At 51.2% G+C, this 17,913-nt stretch overlaps 1 protein-coding gene across 6 annotated transcripts in view; it reads right to left on the bottom strand.

Annotated features, from left to right (window-relative positions):
- Nucleotides 1-98: 98 nt before the first annotated feature.
- Nucleotides 99-17,913, bottom strand: part of VRK3 (VRK serine/threonine kinase 3) — a 53,080-nt gene continuing 35,265 nt past the window's right edge. For 3 of the 6 annotated variants that reach the window (XM_074386047.1, XM_010351111.3, XM_074386048.1), the window contains exons 11-15: nucleotides 17,061-17,193; nucleotides 15,511-15,631; nucleotides 8,400-8,458; nucleotides 6,865-7,024; nucleotides 99-3,996 (exon numbers count right to left, since the gene is read on the bottom strand). In XM_074386047.1, the coding sequence (XP_074242148.1) occupies nucleotides 6,876-7,024; nucleotides 8,400-8,458; nucleotides 15,511-15,631; nucleotides 17,061-17,193 (462 nt within the window). In that variant the 3' untranslated portion in view covers nucleotides 99-3,996; nucleotides 6,865-6,875. Of the gene's footprint in view, nucleotides 3,997-6,851; nucleotides 7,025-8,386; nucleotides 8,459-15,510; nucleotides 15,632-17,060; nucleotides 17,194-17,913 lie in introns of all 6 variants that reach the window. The other 3 variants (XR_012513793.1, XM_074386050.1, XM_074386049.1) reach the window with 3 other exon arrangements.

The raw sequence follows: 17,913 nt of genomic DNA, 5'->3' as shown, positions 1-17,913 counted from the left end.
GCAGGAGAATCGCTTCAACCCAGGAGGCGGAGGGTGCAGTGAGCCTAGAGTATGCCACTGTGCTCCAGTCTGGGTGACAGAGCAAGACTCCGTTTAAAAAAAAAAAAAAGTCTGATTATTCCAGTCCAACTCTGCAGGACAGGTCTAGCTTCAGAGCTCCCTGAAGCCTTGGCTGGGGCTGGGGCTGTCCTTGGGCTGCTTTGTAGCTCAACTGATTCTCTCTCTGCCACTCCCACTCCCCCCACTGCCCTTCTGGATCCCGGGGCATCTTGGAACCTCAACCTCCATATTTTACCACACACAGATAATCATCCATTACCTGAAATAAATGATGAATGTCTGAATCACATACCTCTATCATTAATTATATTTCCCTGATGATTTTGTTCCGTTCAGCAGTGTTCTTTTTTTTTTGGAGGAGTCTCAGTCTGTCACCCAGGCTGTAGTGCAGTGGTGTGATCTCAGCTCACTGCAGCCTCTGTCACTTGGGTTCAAGTGATTGTCATGTCTCAGCCTCCTCAGTAGCTGGGATTACAGGCGTGTGCCACCACACACAGCTAAATTTTCTATTTTTGATAAGAGATGGGGTTTCACCATGTTGGCCAGGCTGGTCTCGAACTCCCGACCTCAGGTGATCCACCGGGCTTGGCCTCCCAAAGTGGTGGGATTACAGGTGTGAGCCACGGCGCCCAGCCAGCAGTGTCTTCTTTTTGCAGGATTCTCTTATAAAATTCCTTGCAGCTGCAGTCTGTGTTCCATTCACATTCTAAAAGGTTGCTGGCAGTGGTCATATTCAATTTCTCTCCTCCTCCTTCTGTTGAACAGGCGTTAGAAAGAAACCACAGGCACCACATACGCAAGATGAGGCAATTCCCCGAAGAGCCTGCTGTGGTGTCTGCCGTGCTGCTGGGGGGCATTGCTGCAACTTTCATGCGGAACTTGCTTTCCATGTGTCACTTAGCTATGGGGATACGTCCTGAGAAATGCATGCTTAGGTGATTCTGTTGTGAGTGAGCATCCTGGATGTGCTTACACAGTCCTGGATGGTGCAGCCTACCACACGTCAAGGCTATACGGTATAGCCAATTGCTCCTAGGCTGTACACCTGCATAGCATGTTTCTGTACTGAAAGCTGTAGGCAATTATAACACAGGGAGTACGTTAGTAAAAAACAGAGGTTTAGTAAAAATATGGCATAATAGCTAAAAATGGGTCAGGTGAGGTGGCTCACACCTGTAATCACAGCTCTTTGGGTGGGTGGATCACTTGAGGTCAGGAGTTCAAGACCAGCCTGGCCAACGTGGCAAAACCTCATTTCTACCAAAAATACAAAAATTAGCTGGGCGTGGTGGCAGGCGTCTGTAGTCCCAGCTACTCAGGAGGCTGAGGTAAGAGAATCGCTTGAACCTGGGAGATGGAGGTTGTAGTAAGTAAGCCAAGATCGCACTACTGCACTCCAGCCTAGGCGACCGAGCAAGACTGTCTCAAAAACCTAAGACCACCACCATCGGCTGGATGCGGTGGCTCACGCCTGTAATCCTGGCACTTTGGGAGGCCGAGGTGGGTGGATTACCTGAGGTCAGGAGTTCAAGACCAGCCTGGCCATCATGGTGAAACCCCATCTTTAAAAAAAAAAAAAAAGAAAAAAGTATATATAAAAAAAAAGACCACCACCATCACCACAAATATCTGACTAAATCTAAGCCAGGGCTCCATTTTGGGGCAGAGGGCAGGGTGTCGGTGTGGGGGACAGGGAATGGGCTCCAGCCAGCATCAGCTCCATGTCCTGGTGGCACCTGAGCCATTCCCACTCCCACGTTTGGAGATCATCATCTAACCCTGATGACAATGGCCTCTTCTCAGAGCCTGGGGGATGAGCTGCCAAAGTCCATGAGGGTTCAGAACCTGGGCTCTGGAGATAGAAGATACTGGGCTCAGAGAAGTGGGGCCACTGCCCAGGCTTTCCCTGGGCTCCGTCCACTGTCTGAGCAGGGTCAGGTTGGGCTGGTTATGCTGGCAAAGACAGGGGAGGAGGACACATGGGCTGCGGGGACCTTGGGGCGGCGCTTGACTGGGCACTGCTCCAAGGTATGGAGGATGGAGGTTAGTGTGGACACTGTAATGCTGACCCGGGTGCTAAAGGGCAGCTGATGCCCCTCATCTTTTATAGACTTGTGAAAGAGAAATAAATAATAAGTCAAGCTGGGAAGTGCTTAGGGCAAATCTGCCTCCCGTTCTATTCAAGGTCACCCCTCTGCTCACTGAGACAGCTGGATATCTGAGTGCCCCCTTTGGAAAGGCTAATCAGAAACTCGAAAGAATGTAACTGTTCCTCTTTCACCTACCTGTGACCTGAAAGCCCCCTCCCTACTTCAGGTCTTCCCAGCTTTCCAAATGGAACCAATGTACTTCTTACATATATCAACTGATGTCTCATGTCCGCCCAAAAACTCGGCTGTGCACATCATCAGGACCTCCTGAGGCTGCATCACTGGCCTGTGTCCTCAACCTTGACAAAATAAAACTTTCTAAATTAATGGAGACCTGTCTCAAATTTTGGGGGTTCACAGACTCATGTGCAACAAGGACAGGTTCAGGGGGGTTTTCTTATTAGTGAATGTCCCCTTCTGGAAAGGGGTGCACACACCTGCTTTCAGCCAGGAGATGGTAAGAGGTTCCCCGATCCCACCCGCTAGTCCTGAGCAGGATTTATCAGTACAGGAGAGTCAGGGCGTCTGACACTACTTCCTCCCTTACCTGGCCTCAGATTCTCCATACTGCATGTGGAAAACGAGTTTAGACAGTTCCTCTTCAAAGAGTTTCACTTTGTTACAAATAAGGTGTTCTTCTCCAGAGGACTTATACTTGCTTGTACTGTCTGTCCTGAAGTCTTATTTCCCTGTTCTTTGTCTAAAGTCATCTTGCCTGCCAATCTATCAGCCCCTCCGGCCCTGCTGTGCTCAGGCATGCCCGCCAAGAAACCACTCCCTCCCTCCTGTAACAGCTTTCCCCACTGAAACTGTTCTTCCCTACGCTCTTCAAATTAGCTAGTCGTGTTTGGCTTAAGACTGTGCAGTCCTACCCCAACCAAGAGGGGAATGATACCGCACCTAAGGCCAGCTGCGTTAGAAATGAAAAACCCTTGCTCTCCTGTGTCCGATGTGCTCTCGCCATTGCTCCATCCACGAGACACACCCTTCTATGGAAGTAGATTTGCCTTGCTGAGAAAATTTATGTTGAAGTGCTAGTCTTTTGCAGCACTGAAAATTTGTTTCTAAAAATGCATGCTCTGAGCTATTAAAAAAAAAAATTCAGAGAGGTGGGTTTAACTTCTCTTCCTCCTCTTTTTTTTTTTTTTTTTGAGACACAGTCTCACTCTCTTGCCCAGGTTAGGGTACAGTGGTGCAATCATGGCTCACTGCAGCCTCAACTTGCTGGGCCCAAGTGATCCTCCTGCTTCAGCCTCCCAGGTAGCTGGGACTACAGGCACCCACCACCATGCCTAGCTGATTTTTAAATTTTCTGTAGAGATAGGTTTCATCCTGCAGCCCGCGCTGGTCTCAAACTTGTGGGTTCAGGTGATCCTCCTGTCTTGGCCTCCCAAAGTGCTGAGATTACAGGTGTCAGGCACCGCTCCTGGGCCCCAAAAGAATTTCTTTTGCAGACACTGGGTCCTCAAACTCCACTAAAACAATTTATTACCAAAGCACAGAGGTGTCAAGAGTAGGAGGGGTCCCCCCTGGGAGCCAGCCCAACCCCATCCAGCCTTGCTAGGACACTGGCTAGAGGGCAGGCCACGGGAGGGGGAACTTCACATTTGCTGGAGGGAAACTGGGGACCTCCCTGAGGCTAATCAGGACTGATGAGTACCCTAAAACCAGTGGCAGGAATGCACATTCCAGAGCTTGTTCTAGAAGCTTATCTGTGTTTAACAGCAGGCCTTGAGTCACATTGCTTCATTTTTTTTTTTCTGTTGCACACTGCAAATAGAAAGTTCTGGAAGACAATAAAAATGGCTGTGAGTGTCTCATTCATTCATGGAACACCCTCTATGCTCTTACTTTGTGCCAGGCACTTTCTAGGTACTGGGGATGTCATCATGACCATATGGGACGGGGAGCCCCTGCTGGGTTCAGGACACAGAAGAGGAGGGCAGAGACTACACAGTAAACACAGGCTTCCCTCCAGATGGGAACAAGGGCTGTGTGGAAACAGGTGACGTGATGAGCAAGTGGGTGGGAGGCGGTGAGGATGCCTCACGGAGGATGGGGAAGGCCTCGGGTCTTCAGCAGCAGCAGGTGTGTAAAACCAGGATGAGGGGAGCTTTCCAGACCCCGGGATGGTAAGGGCAGAGGTCCCAGGGTGGGGTCCAGCTTGGCCTGGTCTAGAATCCGAGGGAAGGGGATGTGGCCGGCGCGTGGTGCACGGGGGAGAAAGGGAGCTCAGCCTCGGGCCAAGGCAAGGAGCTGCCATGGAGCTGAGGCGGAGCGACCTTCAAGGTGCTAGAAGATCACCAGGCTCCTTAAATGCCATCTCCACATCTCCCAACCAAGGGGCTGTGGCCTCCAGGGAGCGTGTGGGTGTGAGACGGTGGAGATCCTGGAAGGGTCAGGTTCTAAACGCCCTTTGTCCTGGGTGACAGGAAGGCACTGTGAGACAGGGCGGCACCGACGGGAAGCCTGGGCTAGCTCCATCGATAAACCGGACGGAGCCTCTGCTTTGTGCCATGCCAGAAAAGCAGAGACGCTAGAGTCAGATGCAACCCTGCCCTCCAGGAGCCCGCTGCCAGCAGGAGACTGTGACAAGTGACCCCATGGTTGGCCTCATCTGGGACCGAAGATTTGGAGGAGGATGCTGAGGAGCGAGGCTGTTGGGGAGGATTCCAAGCTGTCTGGCCTGGACAACTGGGTGCACAGAGGAGGAGCTGTCTATCGAGCTGGAGAGGTGGGGAAGGAGTGAGCCTGGCTCATAAGGTCATGACTTCACTCTTGGGGTGGCTGGTTGAAGCAGAGAGCCTGCCACTCCACCACAGAGAAAAGAGACTCCGCCCCTCACCGCTGGCTCAGGCTGTGCACAGCTGCTCTGTGAAGCGCTCGGCACACACGTGTCAGCTCACACTTCGGCCTCCGGTATAAGGCAAGGTTGTGGGAATGAAGAAGCATGTGTAATCAAAGCGCCCATAGGAAGGTGGCCACACAGGGAGACAGGCCGCCGAAAGGAGATGCTATTCCAGACCAGGACCTCACAGTCGCAGCGCTGCCGACCACTGGGGCCAGGGGACTCTTCGCGGGGGCGGGTAGAGGTGAGGACCGTGCTGTGTGTCACAGGATGTCCAGCAGCATCCCAGCCTCTACTGTCCCGCATCCTGATAACCAAAAATGTCTCCAGACACTGCCAAATGCCCCCTTGGGTGGTGCCCAGTTAGAAAAGCACTTAGCTTTGGTTCCAGCCAACCCTGATGAGAGAAAAGAAAACTCTAGGAGAGATAAGGGGCCTGGAGCTTCTGCTCTTTAGGACGCATCTCTGCACCCTTGCCAAAATGTACTGCGAAGTTAGTCTGTCTTCGACTTTGCAAAAATTCCTGTACACTTACACACAGTGCTGATGGGAGTAAAGCAATCTAGTTATCACAGTCAAGATGACAGCTCCATCCACGGATGGCACGCACCAGCCAGGCTGTGCACACGGGCATCATTGTTCGTAAAATTAAAATCTGGGAAACTAAGCAAACGCCTAGCTGCTGGCTGTGAGAAGTGTCCGTCACCCATGTGATGCAGTAGTGTGTGCTATGAACAAGACCCGAAGGCACGGAGCAGCTGCCTTTTGTGTGGCGGCGCCGGGGGGGCCCTATGGGGTCAGGCCAAAGGAAAGTAGAGACTATAGGTGTCCAGGTGGAAGGACAGAGGGAGTCACAGATGCAAGAAGGGACAGAAGAAGATGGTGAAAGACAGACAGATGCTATTTCTGAGGCCCTGAATCCGGTCATGCCTGAAGCTCCCCCTTAGAATTTTCTAGCTACAACAGCCAATCAACCCCTCGCCTTTTTTTTTTTTTTTGAGGCGGGGTTTCGCTCTTGTTACCCAGGCTGGAGTGCAATGGCGCGATCTCGGCTCACCGCAACCTCCACCTCCTGGGTTCAGGCAATTCTCCTGCCTCAGCCTCCTGAGCAGCCGGGATTACAGGCACGCACCACCATGCCCAGCTCGTTTTTTGTATTTTTAGTAGAGATGGGGTTTCACCATGCTGACCAGGATGGTCTCGATCTCTCGACCTCGTGATCCACCCACCTCGGCCTCCCAAAGTGCTGGGATTACAGGCTTGAGCCACCGCGCCTGGCTTTTTTTTTTTTTTTTTTTTTTAAGACGGAGTTTCGCTCTTGTTACCCAGGCTGGAGTGCAATGGCGCGATCTTGGCTCACCGCAACCTCCGCCTCCTGGGTTCAGGCAATTCTCTTGCCTCAGCCTCCTGAGTAGCTGGGATTACAGGCACGCGCCACCACGCCCAGCTAATTTTTTGTATTTTTAGTAGAGACGGGGTTTCACCATGTTGACCAGGATGGTCTCGATCTCTTGACCTCGTGATCCACCCGCCTCGGCCTCCCAAAGTGCTGGGATTACAGGCTTGAGCCACCGCGCCCGGCTAACCCCCTTTTTCTTAAAGCCAAGTTGAGCTGGGTTTCTGCTGCTTGCTATTCCCGGAGGTTGGAAAGTTCAAAGACCCTGTGGAGAAACCCAGCGTCTCCCTGGGAAGCTGGGCCCTGGTATGAATGTGGAACAGCCTCTGGGAAGCGTCCCCTGGAGCTTGGGGCAGGGCTGGGGGGAAGGCAAGGGGTGAGAGGGCTTAAAACTCACAAGCTCTTCCCACCTGGGTTCCGCCTAGGGCACCATGGGGAGGCCAATGGGGTCATATGGCGACACACGCAGATCCTGCAGCAGGGCTTCCAGGCTGTTCCTCAGCATGGCGTAGGGCGGCTTCTTGTCGTACTCGAGGGCCATCACCACCTTCAGGTACTTCTGCAGAGTCTCTGTGGTGAAGACAACCCCCAGCAAGGAAGAGTCTAAGAGGTGTCCCCCAACCCTGAGCCAGGGGGTCTGCGCCCAGAGGTGGAGGGCTGGGGGACTGAGGAGGATGAGGGTCTGAGCAAAAGTGCACATCTGCTTGGTGCCTGGCATTGCCAGAGGACTTAAATGTTTTGTTTCCGACACACGCACCAGTAGTTCTTGGGCATGAACACCCAAGAACTCATCACTCAGTTTCAACAATGACCACCTCACAGCCAATCTCGTTTCATCAATACCCCTCGCCTGGCCTGCAGTGTTTTAAAGCAAATCCCAGCAAGCAATGCAGTCCACCTGAATATAAATACTTACTTAGCATGTATCTTTAAAGTGGACAGGCCCTGCCTCGCCTCTACCTCCAACCTCTGACAGCTTAAAATCCTAGAGGCCCAAGATTTAGAGACAGAACTGGAGGGGAGCACCACTCAGGCAGCTGAGCCATGATCTGAACCCAGAGATTTAAATAATTCAAAAATGAGCCTTAGAGAGCCCGAGGGGAAAAGCTATCTGTTTCTGTCTGTTTCTTTTCTGCCTCCAGCTTGAAGAAAAGCATCAGTGCTCTTCAGAAGGGCACTGCAAAAGACCACAGCAACGACGAACACCCCCCAAGCCCAAACAAAATAGTGCAAATATCCAGTAACAGGGCCTGGACTTACAAGCTATGATGCTGCCAAACCATGAATGTCGTGCAGCTGTCAATAACAGCTGTGGAGCATCTATAAGGAAGGGCATGAAGGATGGGCCCAGGGTTAAGTGAAAAAAGCAAGAGGTAGAATGAGACATATGTAAGGTGAGCCCATTTTTTGGTCATAAAAATGGCTGGCCACAGAGGCTCATGCCTTGTAAACCCAGCACTTTGGGAGGCCAAGGTGGGTAGATCAGCTGAGGTCAGGAGTTCGAGACCAGCCTGGGCAACGTGGTAAACCCCACCTCTACTAAAAATACAAAAAATTAGCCAGGTATAGTGATGCACGCCTCTAATCCCGGCTACTTGGGAGGCTGAGGCACGAGAATCATTTGAACCAGAGGCAGAGGTTGCAGTGAGCTGAGATTGCGCCACTGCTCTCCAGCCTGGGTGACAGAGCAAGACCCTGTCTTAAAAAAAAAAAAAAAAAAATTACCCTGTCTTCAAAAAAAAAAGTTGTGTGTTTCTGTTTTGTTCTTGTTCAGAAGCACTTGTGAATTTTTTGACTATTTTTTTCTTTCTACAATGGGTACATATTACAAATGCAATTTGGAAAACTTAAAAAAAAAAAAAAACAAGGGATGTAGGGAGAGGCCACCCCAAGACGGATCTAAGCCACCAGGTCCCACCTGGTGGGACATACCTGAGGGACATACCTGAGGGCCTGATCCAGGTACCGCAGGGTCCCACGAAGGGCCCCGGCTTATCAAGAAACCTGAAGAGACAGAAGCACATGTGAAATGTCTTTTAGGGAAAGAAGAGCAACCTTTTAAAACAGATCGCCTAAGATATACACACAGTCCACTTTGCCATCCAGGGTAGTTATGTTCTTAAAGTCATTTTGAACACTGAATCAACCAATCCACTACCATTGCTCCCAGGGGAAACAGCACTGGCTTCCTGCAAGCCTCTGCTCACACCATTTTCATCAGCCCATCGATATGACTTGTTTTGTGTATGTTTCTGTTAAAAGACATCTTATGTAATAGGTATTCTTGATTCATTAGCATTGAACTCTATTTTAATCTGGGATCTTTAAGACGGAGAGGATCCCTTCAATGATGAGGGAAGATCTAAGATGGAAATAAAGATTTTATTACTTGCAGGTCCTGGGGGCACACAGCACACCCAAAGGAGACACACACCCACACCCACACCCACGCACACGCACACACTCACACTGGTCAGGGAGCTCGTGGCTACATGAGGGACCAATGTGTGGTATCCAAACATTTCGAGGGGACTTTAACTGGTGGGTTCAAAGCAAGCAGGCTTGAGTTCCAGGTCACACTGTGCCTGAAAGGCATCTACACAGTCCACATGGGGTGTGGGGGCCAGCAGGGCCGTCAAGTAGGCTGCCTGTGGCTGTCCCATAAGGAGAGAGGTGGTCCCCAGGAGGCGGCTGCATAAGGAAGATATCTGGGTCAACCATACAGAGGAACTGGGAGGAGGTGGAAAACTGGAAACTATGCTGAGTGATCGAGACCTGCTTCTGGCATGAGATAAAGTCCAACTTACATTCAAATGAATGCCAAGGCAACGTAAAATGGCAAGAGTTCCCCACAAACTCATGGCTTACAGCACCATAGCTCATGCCTGAACAAAGCTGATAAAACACACAAATTATTAACCGTCTCAGGCTTCAGGACGTCAGACATGGCTTCAGCACTACGCTAGGTGGCTGTTTTATTTTTTATTTTTTGTAGAGACAGAGTCTCACTATATTGCTCAGGCTCATCTGATCCTCCTGTCTCTGCCTCCCAAAGTGTGAGATTGCAGGTGTGAGCCACCACACCTGGCTGAAGCCATTTTAAATGGCATAATCACTGACAAAAGCATAAAAACAGGAAAAAATGCAGCATTAACTAAACAGTGAAAAGAACACTGGCATATAGTATGAGGGCTGAAACAGGGCAGCAGAATGCTGTCTGGCTCCACCCTAGGCTGGGAACACATGTCAGGTGATTAAAAATTTTCTCCACACTATATATAGTCTGCAAGCGCTTATGAAAGAACTCCAAGAGGCCGGGCGTGGTGGCTCACGCCTATAATCCAAGCACTTTGGAGGCCAAGGCGGGCGGATCACCTGAGGTTGGGAGCTCAAGACCAGCCTGACCAACATGGTAAAACTCTGTATTTAAAAAAAAAAAAAAAAAAAAAAGGAAGAACTCCAAGAATTGATTTGGGGTTGCAAATACTTTTAGTGCGTAGGAGAATTCATACATATGGACTCTGAATAATCAGGACTGACAGTATATGTATACACACACACATGCTTGCACGTGCACCCCTCTTTAGCTGTTCAGGAAAAATCCTGATTCGCCCACTGCCTTTGCTCCATCCTCCAGGCCCAGCTCCTCCACTTTTCTGCCTGGTCCATTGGGCCAACTCCCACCACCTGCCCAGTCACTGGGCTCTGACCTTGCCTTCGCCATCCCCAGCCCCACCCTCCTGCTCATCTCTCTCCTGTTTAACTCTCTCTGCCCCATGTCCTCCGATGTCCCACAGATCCGGGCCCAACTCAGGCTTCATCCTTTCTCCTTGGACCTCAGGTCCTCCCTGGCCTCCTGTGCATCCCCATGTAGTCCCAGAGGTTCTCTTTACACCTGTCCCTGCCCCTCCCTGCTCACAGCCCACCCTCCCTCCGTGGCTCCCCAGCACACACGGCCACCTAGCCACCCCTCTGGCTCTGTCTCCCCACTCCCTCCTCCCATTGCATGTCCCAGCCGCACCAGGCCACACATCTCTGCACATTTCTGCCTCTGCACCTGTCGCTCTAGCTGCCTGGGCGGTTTTCCCCTCTGAGCTCTGGCAGGTGGCTGTTCTCCGTTTCAGATATAGCTCAAGGGCTTGGCTTCCTAGAAAGTCTTCCCCAGACCCCTCCAGGCAGAGGAACTCCGTCCCTCCCAGGCTTGTGTTTAGATCCCAGCTGTCCTACAGCAGCCATCAACATACATGCTCAGGAAGGGCCAGTTGTGCCATCACCAGGACGTTGTGCGCTGCACAGCAGCGCTGCTGCCGCCGACTGACACGGGGTCTCCCTGACCAGCTGGGAGGCCTAAGAGCGGAATCAAAGCTGGCTCTTGTTTGTGCTTTGCCCAGCAAAGGGCCTTGAATGCCAGAAAGACTCAGGGACTCAAACTGCCTCTCCTCCTTCTTTCACTCATTCTTTCTATTGTGAACTACAATGTGCAAAAAATGAGTATCTGCTGAATGAATGGTAAAAGGCCATGTCTATCAGTAAAACATCCTCACAGAGGAAACCCTGGGGAGGCAGGAAACGAACAGGCAACATTGCCCATCTGTGGCCCCCTTGGTTACTGTCTGGGCCAACAGACGCTGGGCTGGGGGTGAGGAGACGTGTCTGGGGTACAGCATCAACATCACCAGCTACTCTACAGGGAGTATCTTTGTGCGCCCAGCCCTCTACCGTCATGGTCTGGAGCTAGGACTGTGGAATTAGTTATCCATGCTGATATCATTGATCTGCGATGATTACTACGACCCGTCTTATTCACCCTGCATCATGTTGGCAAGTGCAGACCCTCCCTGTGAACCAGTCACGTTCATGGAAAGTCTCTTTAGATGGGGTGTGTGTGTGTGTGTGAAAACGGTAATATGACTGCTCCTAGGAGTTAGGAAGTGGAGTGCGGAGAAGACTGAACCCAGGGGAGCCTCGGGGACTGGTTTCCCTGACAAGAGTGGAGTGCAGAGCCACTGTGGACTGATTCTAACCTGGGTGTCCAGCACAGCCACTGGCCTCAGGACCCAGGCCCTGAATGAAAGTGGAGAGGGAGCCGGGCGCGGTGGCTCAAGCCTGTAATCCCAGCACTTTGGGAGGCTGAGGCGGGTGGATCACGAGGTCGAGAGATCGAGACCATCCTGGTCAACATGGTGAAACCCCGTCTCTACTAAAAATACAAAAAATTAGCTGGGCATGGTGGCACGTGCCTGTAGTCCCAGCTACTCAGGAGGCTGAGGCAGGAGAATTGCCTGAACCCAGGAGGCGGAGGTTGCGGTGAGCCGAGATCACGCCATTGCACTCCAGCCTGGGTAACAAGAGCGAAACTCCGTCTCAAAAAAAAAAAAAAAAAAAAGAAAGTGGAGAGGGTTCAGATCTGTGCTGTCCTGTCTGCCTCCCGCCTGGCCACCAGGCCAGGCATCTCCCAGCTGAAAGTTTCTGGCAGCCAGCGGTGGGGTCTTGTGCCTCCCCTCTGCTCCCACAGTGCCGGGGCTACCTCCACCCTCACCTGCAGCTCCTGCTTCCTGTCTGGGTATCCTCACAGCCCAGGAACCGCCTACACTGAGGCTGTGCCTGCCTGCCCTCTGTGTCTGCACTGAAGCCTGGGTGGGCTCATGCATTCACTCCTTAGTTGTTCTTTGTCCCACTACAATTTCTCTTTCCTTTTTTTTTTTTTTTTTTTAGACAGTGTCTCACTCTGTTGCCCAGGCTGGAGTGTAGTGACACAATCACAGCTCACTGAAGCCTCAACCTCCTTGGGCTCAAGTGATCCCTCCACTTCAGCCTCCTGAGTAGCTGGGACTACAGGCATGTACCACCACACCTGGCTAATATTTTTGTAGAGATGGGGTCTTGCCACGTTGACCAGGCTGGTCTCAAACTCCTGGGCTCAAGCAATCTGCCCATGTAAGCTTCCAAAGTGTTGGGATTACAGGCATGAGCCACTGCGCCAGATCCGCTACTATTTCTTGGGCACCCAAAATGTGTGCGCTCTGTTGCATCCAGAGAATATGTGTATGTCACAGGGAATTGAGGCCCCCCACACCCTCAGTCTCCTACATTGGGACAGTTAATGAGAGAAGTGAACCCTCCCTCATGGAAGCTGCAGTGTTTTGGGGTCTCCTTGTGAGAGCAGCTCAGCCTTGTCTTGAGATAACCCAGAGTGTGTGAGTGAGCATTTCACTACCCTCACTCACACAGGGACATGGGCTCACTCGAGTGGGCTGCTCATTCTGTGACTCATTGATTTTTCACCTGGCTTCATTTCAAACGAAACCTCTGTCTCCCTACTGTGAGCAGAAAACCAGCACCATCTGCCAAAGCTAGAGAGTAAGTGTAAAAATAAGCTCCAAAAAAACGAGGGAATGGACATGTGGTCTAGCGAGTGCCGAGGCTGGCTTCCCATGCAGATGCTGCCTGCGGAAGTCTGAAGGCCTCTCTGTCTCTCCCTCTTCTGCAGGGATGTTGGGGTAAATCAGAACCAAACTGTGACATCCTTCTTGTCACTGTTTCAAGCTTCATGGTCATTCAGGGGGCAATTCACCTGTCACCATCGCTGCGAGACCTGCCCCGGACATTAGACCTGAAAGTGTGCTGCACATCCCTACCCCAAGAGTCCCGCCAGTGGATACCCAGGACCTGCCCCATGACCCCCATCAGTCTGACCTCTGAGATGCCGGGTGTTTCACCCCTTAGCTCCTGTCTCCCCCACTAGGATGTGAGTTCCCTGAGGGCAGGGATTTTTGTCTTACTTACTGCTGTATCCCCAGGGCTTAGAATAGAGCCTAGCACATGGTAGGGTTTGGTATTTGTCGAGTGAAGGTAGGGTGGGTCCAGGCATCACCAATTCACCCTCATAAGCCTCCTATAAGAGGGAAGCAGCATGGAGGCGACAGGGGCTGTCTCTGGAGTTGAATGGCCTGGGCTTGAGCACAGGAGCCCCTGCTTGATAGCTGTGTGACCTGGACTGATTACCTAAGCTCTCTGCGCCACAGAAAATGAGAGCACGCAGCTCAAAGCAGTTGACAGGATGCAGGGAAGCACTGGGTGCAGTGTCCTGCACAGACGAGCATATGATAAATGTTAGCTTTGAAGAGTAACTAGGAGGAGGTCAAAATGATAAGATACATCCCCTTGTCTGAAGGAGGATCAATTTCTGGACATGGTGCTACTTATGCCAATTAAACATACAAAAGAATATCATATAGTTTTTAAGGACACAGATGCATCTAAATAAAAACATTTAGGAGTATTCAGAAGTAGTGAACTAGCTATGTAGCTAAAGTTAAAAACACAGTATTGAGTGAAAGAAGGCAAGAAACAGCATGAGGTTTAGAGCATAGTACCATTTATACAAATTAAACACACATACCACCATATATAGTTCAAGGACACAGACACGTCATATAAAATTGATTTAGAAGCAGGAGTCAGAAGCAGTAAACTCGATCCACATGTAGGGATAGGGTTAAAGCTGGAGAGAGCCAGAGACAGATGAGATGCAGAGGGAAACATCACTTACGCAAACCACACACAGCACCACTGCCGGCATGCGGTTTTGAGGTTATAAATACATCTAAGTGACCACATCGGCAGAACACACAGTAAGCATTCTGAAGAGGCTGTCCATGGTTTAGAGAAGGAAGTTGAGAGATACAAAGGGAGTTAAATGAGAGTCTTCACATGAGGGAAGGACTGGGAAGGACTTCACTGCACACTAAGGACTGGGAAGTATGAGGGACTCGATGCTGTTCATTGGAGGGATTACCTTGTTCCCACTCTATACACTTTCCCAGATAATCTCATCCTCTCCTGGGGCTTTAGCTGACAGTTCCTGAGGTATTTCTGGGGTCTGAGTCTCCCTTTAGACTTCATTCCTGCACTTCAGATGTAGATGGACAGCTACCTCCCAGATGAGTCAGGCAACTCTTTTTTTTTTTTCTCCTGAGAGTCTTACTCTGTCACCCAGGCTGGAGTGTAGTGGCATGATCTCAGCTCACTGCAACCTCCACCTCCAGGGTTCAAACAATTCTCCTGCCTCAGCCTCCCAAGTAGCTGGGATTACAGGCACCCGCCATCATGCCCAGCAAATCCCTAGCACTTTCCTTCTGTGTCCAGCGGCCTGCTGTCCTTGGTGCTGAACACAAACCTTAGTGCCTCCCTTTTGTGCCCAGCGACCCACGGTCCCTGGTGCTGAACCCACACTTGTGGTGCTTCCCTTTTATGCCCAGAGACCTGCTGTCCCTGGTGCTGAAGCCTCATCCCCAGCACTTCCCTTTAGGTCCAGCTGCATGCTGTCCTTGGTGCTGAACACACACCCAAGTGGCTTCCTTTTGGGTCCAGCTGCTCGCTGTCCCTAGTGCTGAACACACACTCCTAGTGCTCCCCCTTTGTGTACAGCTGCTCAATGCCCTTAGTGTTCAATCTCACCCCAGAAATTCCCCATATGTTCCACTATACACTGTCTTTGGTGCTGAGTGTTTAAACCAGCACTAGCAGGACCTGGTCATTCACACACAGAGGTGAAGGCACTGATTTGGCAGTGTGGACACTGGGTGGCTAGAACTACGACTGCTAAGGCAGGGCCTGGGCCTATCCTGCTCAGGTTGCCGGCGTGTTTGTGATGAAGTGAGTCATGGTGTCCCATATACGATGAACACTTTCTATGAGCCAGGCCCTATGCTAAGTTTTGTGTGTACCTGACTCCCCTGAACCCTTCAACAGCCCTGTAAGGAGGGAGCCAGTAGGAGACCATCTCATAGAGTAGGACACTGAGGCTCGCAGACATTAACATCCCACAGTGGCGGGGCCAGAGTCCGAGCCCAGGCGACGTGGCTCAGAAACCCCTGCCTTAACTGCTGTGTGGACGGTATATACCAGTGCAGCACAGGCCTGTGTAGCTCAGAGGACTTCAGCTATGTTGGATGCTACCTCCCTTTCCCTCCTGCTCCCTGTTGGGCTCTGGGTTTCTGCCCAGTTGTAGGGATTCTGGGTCAGTGCTGGGTTCTGCTGACCCCCAGACTCACTTCTGTTTTTGCTTCATGATGTCCTCAGTGTTGGGAAGGCAGTCTGTCCATGGCAGAAACCCGTAGAGCCACTTCAGCATGCAGTAGCCCAGGCTCTGGAGGTCGCTGCGGCGGGAGGGCCCTGGGGAGGGAGGGGTAGAGGTGGTGGCTCAGTCTGAATTCTGCACTAACCGACGGGTTCACCCTCTTCCTTTCCCTGACTGACTCAACCATGCACTCACACATGCAGCCTTCCAGCCACATGGGCTGTTTCCTCTGCTCATTCACTTTCTTTTTTTTTTTTTTTTTGAGACGGAGTTTCGCTCTTGTTACCCAGGCTGGAGTGCAATGGCGCTATCTCGGCTCACCGCAACCTCCGCCTCCTGGGCTCAGGCAATTCTCCTGCCTCAGCCTCCTGAGTAGCTGGGATTACAGGCACGTGCCACCATGCCCAGCTAATTTTTTTTTTTTTTTGTATTTTTAGTAGAGACGGGGTTTCACCATGTTGACCAGGATGGTCTTGATCTCTCGACCTTGTGATCCACCCGCCTCGGCCTCCCAAAGTGCTGGGATTACAGGCTTGAGCCACCGCGCCCGGCCTCATTCACTTTCATGAGTAGGCAGAGGTCGACTTCATTCTCATTCTCACTCAACCATCCCCTCAGCCCCTTTCACCAGCTCACCCTCATCCACTCTTCTTTCATTCATGCACTCATTCAATGAATCCTCAGTGCCTGTGTGCCGGGCACTAGCTCACACTCTGAAAACCCAAACCAGGATCTTGTCGAGTCCCAGCCCATGACAGTCTAGTGGGAAGACAGCTATAGCGTGGGACTACTTGAGTGACAAAGGACACAGAACAGAGCACAAGAGAGCCCAGAAGGATGGGCACCAAACCCAGCCTCAGTGGGGGAGGGCAGGGAAGACTGACAGTTTATTTTCCTTATGCTTCCTGAGCCACTTAATCACAATGCTTTGTGTAAGCACTCAACGAGTACTACTTGTCCATGCCAGCCTTCCACCACCTGATGCTGGAGGCAGGGGGGCCATCCCTGCCCTGGGGGAGCTCAGTCTGGTGGGAGGACATGGCAGGCATGTGGATGGCCAAAATATAAAGGGATATGAGAAAGAGGGGCTCAAGAAATCTGCCCCGGGCTCTCTTCCTTCTCTACACTTTCAGTGGATGATCCCATCCTCTCCCAGGGCTTCGGCTGATTAACTCCTGAGATACTGCAGAGCCTCTGTGCAGAGTTCCCTCCCACAATTCAGATGTGGTGGCCAACCACCTCCTCAACAGTCCCTCCTGGATGACTCCTAGGCAACCCTCATCTTCTAAGTCATCACCAGATCATGAATCCCAACCTCTGAAACTCAGGGCTCCCCAGTGCCCAGCCACCTGCTATCCTTGGTACTGAACCCGGCGGTTGGGACGCTATCCGTGGTCCCCCCATCCTGGCGCCTTTAGTGCCTGTCCTGTCTGGCCACCTGCTGTCTCTGGCTGTGAACCTCTAGAGCTGCCCTTGTATGAGAAGCGGGTCTCCGTGGTCCCAAACCCCTCCCTGGCTTCGTACCACATCCCCTGTGCAGGTCCATGCTAATGAACTCAAGGTCCCCCTCGTGAGGGCTCCTGCTGCCTTCCGCGTAGGCCACATGTTTGCCACTTGGGCAATAGCGGAAGGCGAAGCCATAGCCTGCCAAGGTCACCTGTGGACACAGGAAAAAGCCATACAAATTGGAGGTTAGGAGTGCAGAAGTCAGAGATTTCCACTATAGATCCAACTGAAAACAACCATTCTATCAAAGATGACATTTTTCACTTACAAAACTAAGCTATGCTCACAGTAAAAATGAGATGAAGTAAAAAGACCTCAAACCAGCCATCTATATTTCCTCCCAGCCCCCAAAACCCACGCCCAGAAATAAACACTAGTAACAGTTTCTTATGCATCATTCCAAATTGTTTTCTTTAAATAACGAGGTAAACATATGTGGATGAGGTGGGGGCTCTTGTTTTCCAGAGGCTTCACACCAGACCTCCCACTGGGCACCAGCACTTAACAGTTTAATAGTGGTTCTGGGTATTAACTCTGAAGCCAGATGGTCTGAGTCCAAATGCCAGCTCAGCCTTCTGGTGGTGATACAACCTCGGGCAAGCTACACCACTTCTCTCTGCTATGATTTCCCCATTTGTAAAATGATAATAGTTAAGAGTCCCCACCTCAAAGGGTTTTTATGAAGCTTAACTGAGTTTAAAACAAAAATTAAGTGCTTTTCTGCCTGATACACGAAGTTAACCACATCTTCTTTTAAAAATATTTATTCACTTATTTATTCTGAGATGGGTTTTCACTCTGTCACCCAGGCTGAAGTGCAGTGGCACGATCACGACTCACTGCAGCCTCCTAGGCTCCAGTGATCCTCCCA

Source organism: Saimiri boliviensis, chromosome 14 (assembly GCF_048565385.1).
Source record: "Saimiri boliviensis isolate mSaiBol1 chromosome 14, mSaiBol1.pri, whole genome shotgun sequence".
Lineage (NCBI taxonomy): Eukaryota > Metazoa > Chordata > Mammalia > Primates > Cebidae > Saimiri > Saimiri boliviensis.
This window is presented reverse-complemented; position numbering and strand designations above follow the sequence as displayed.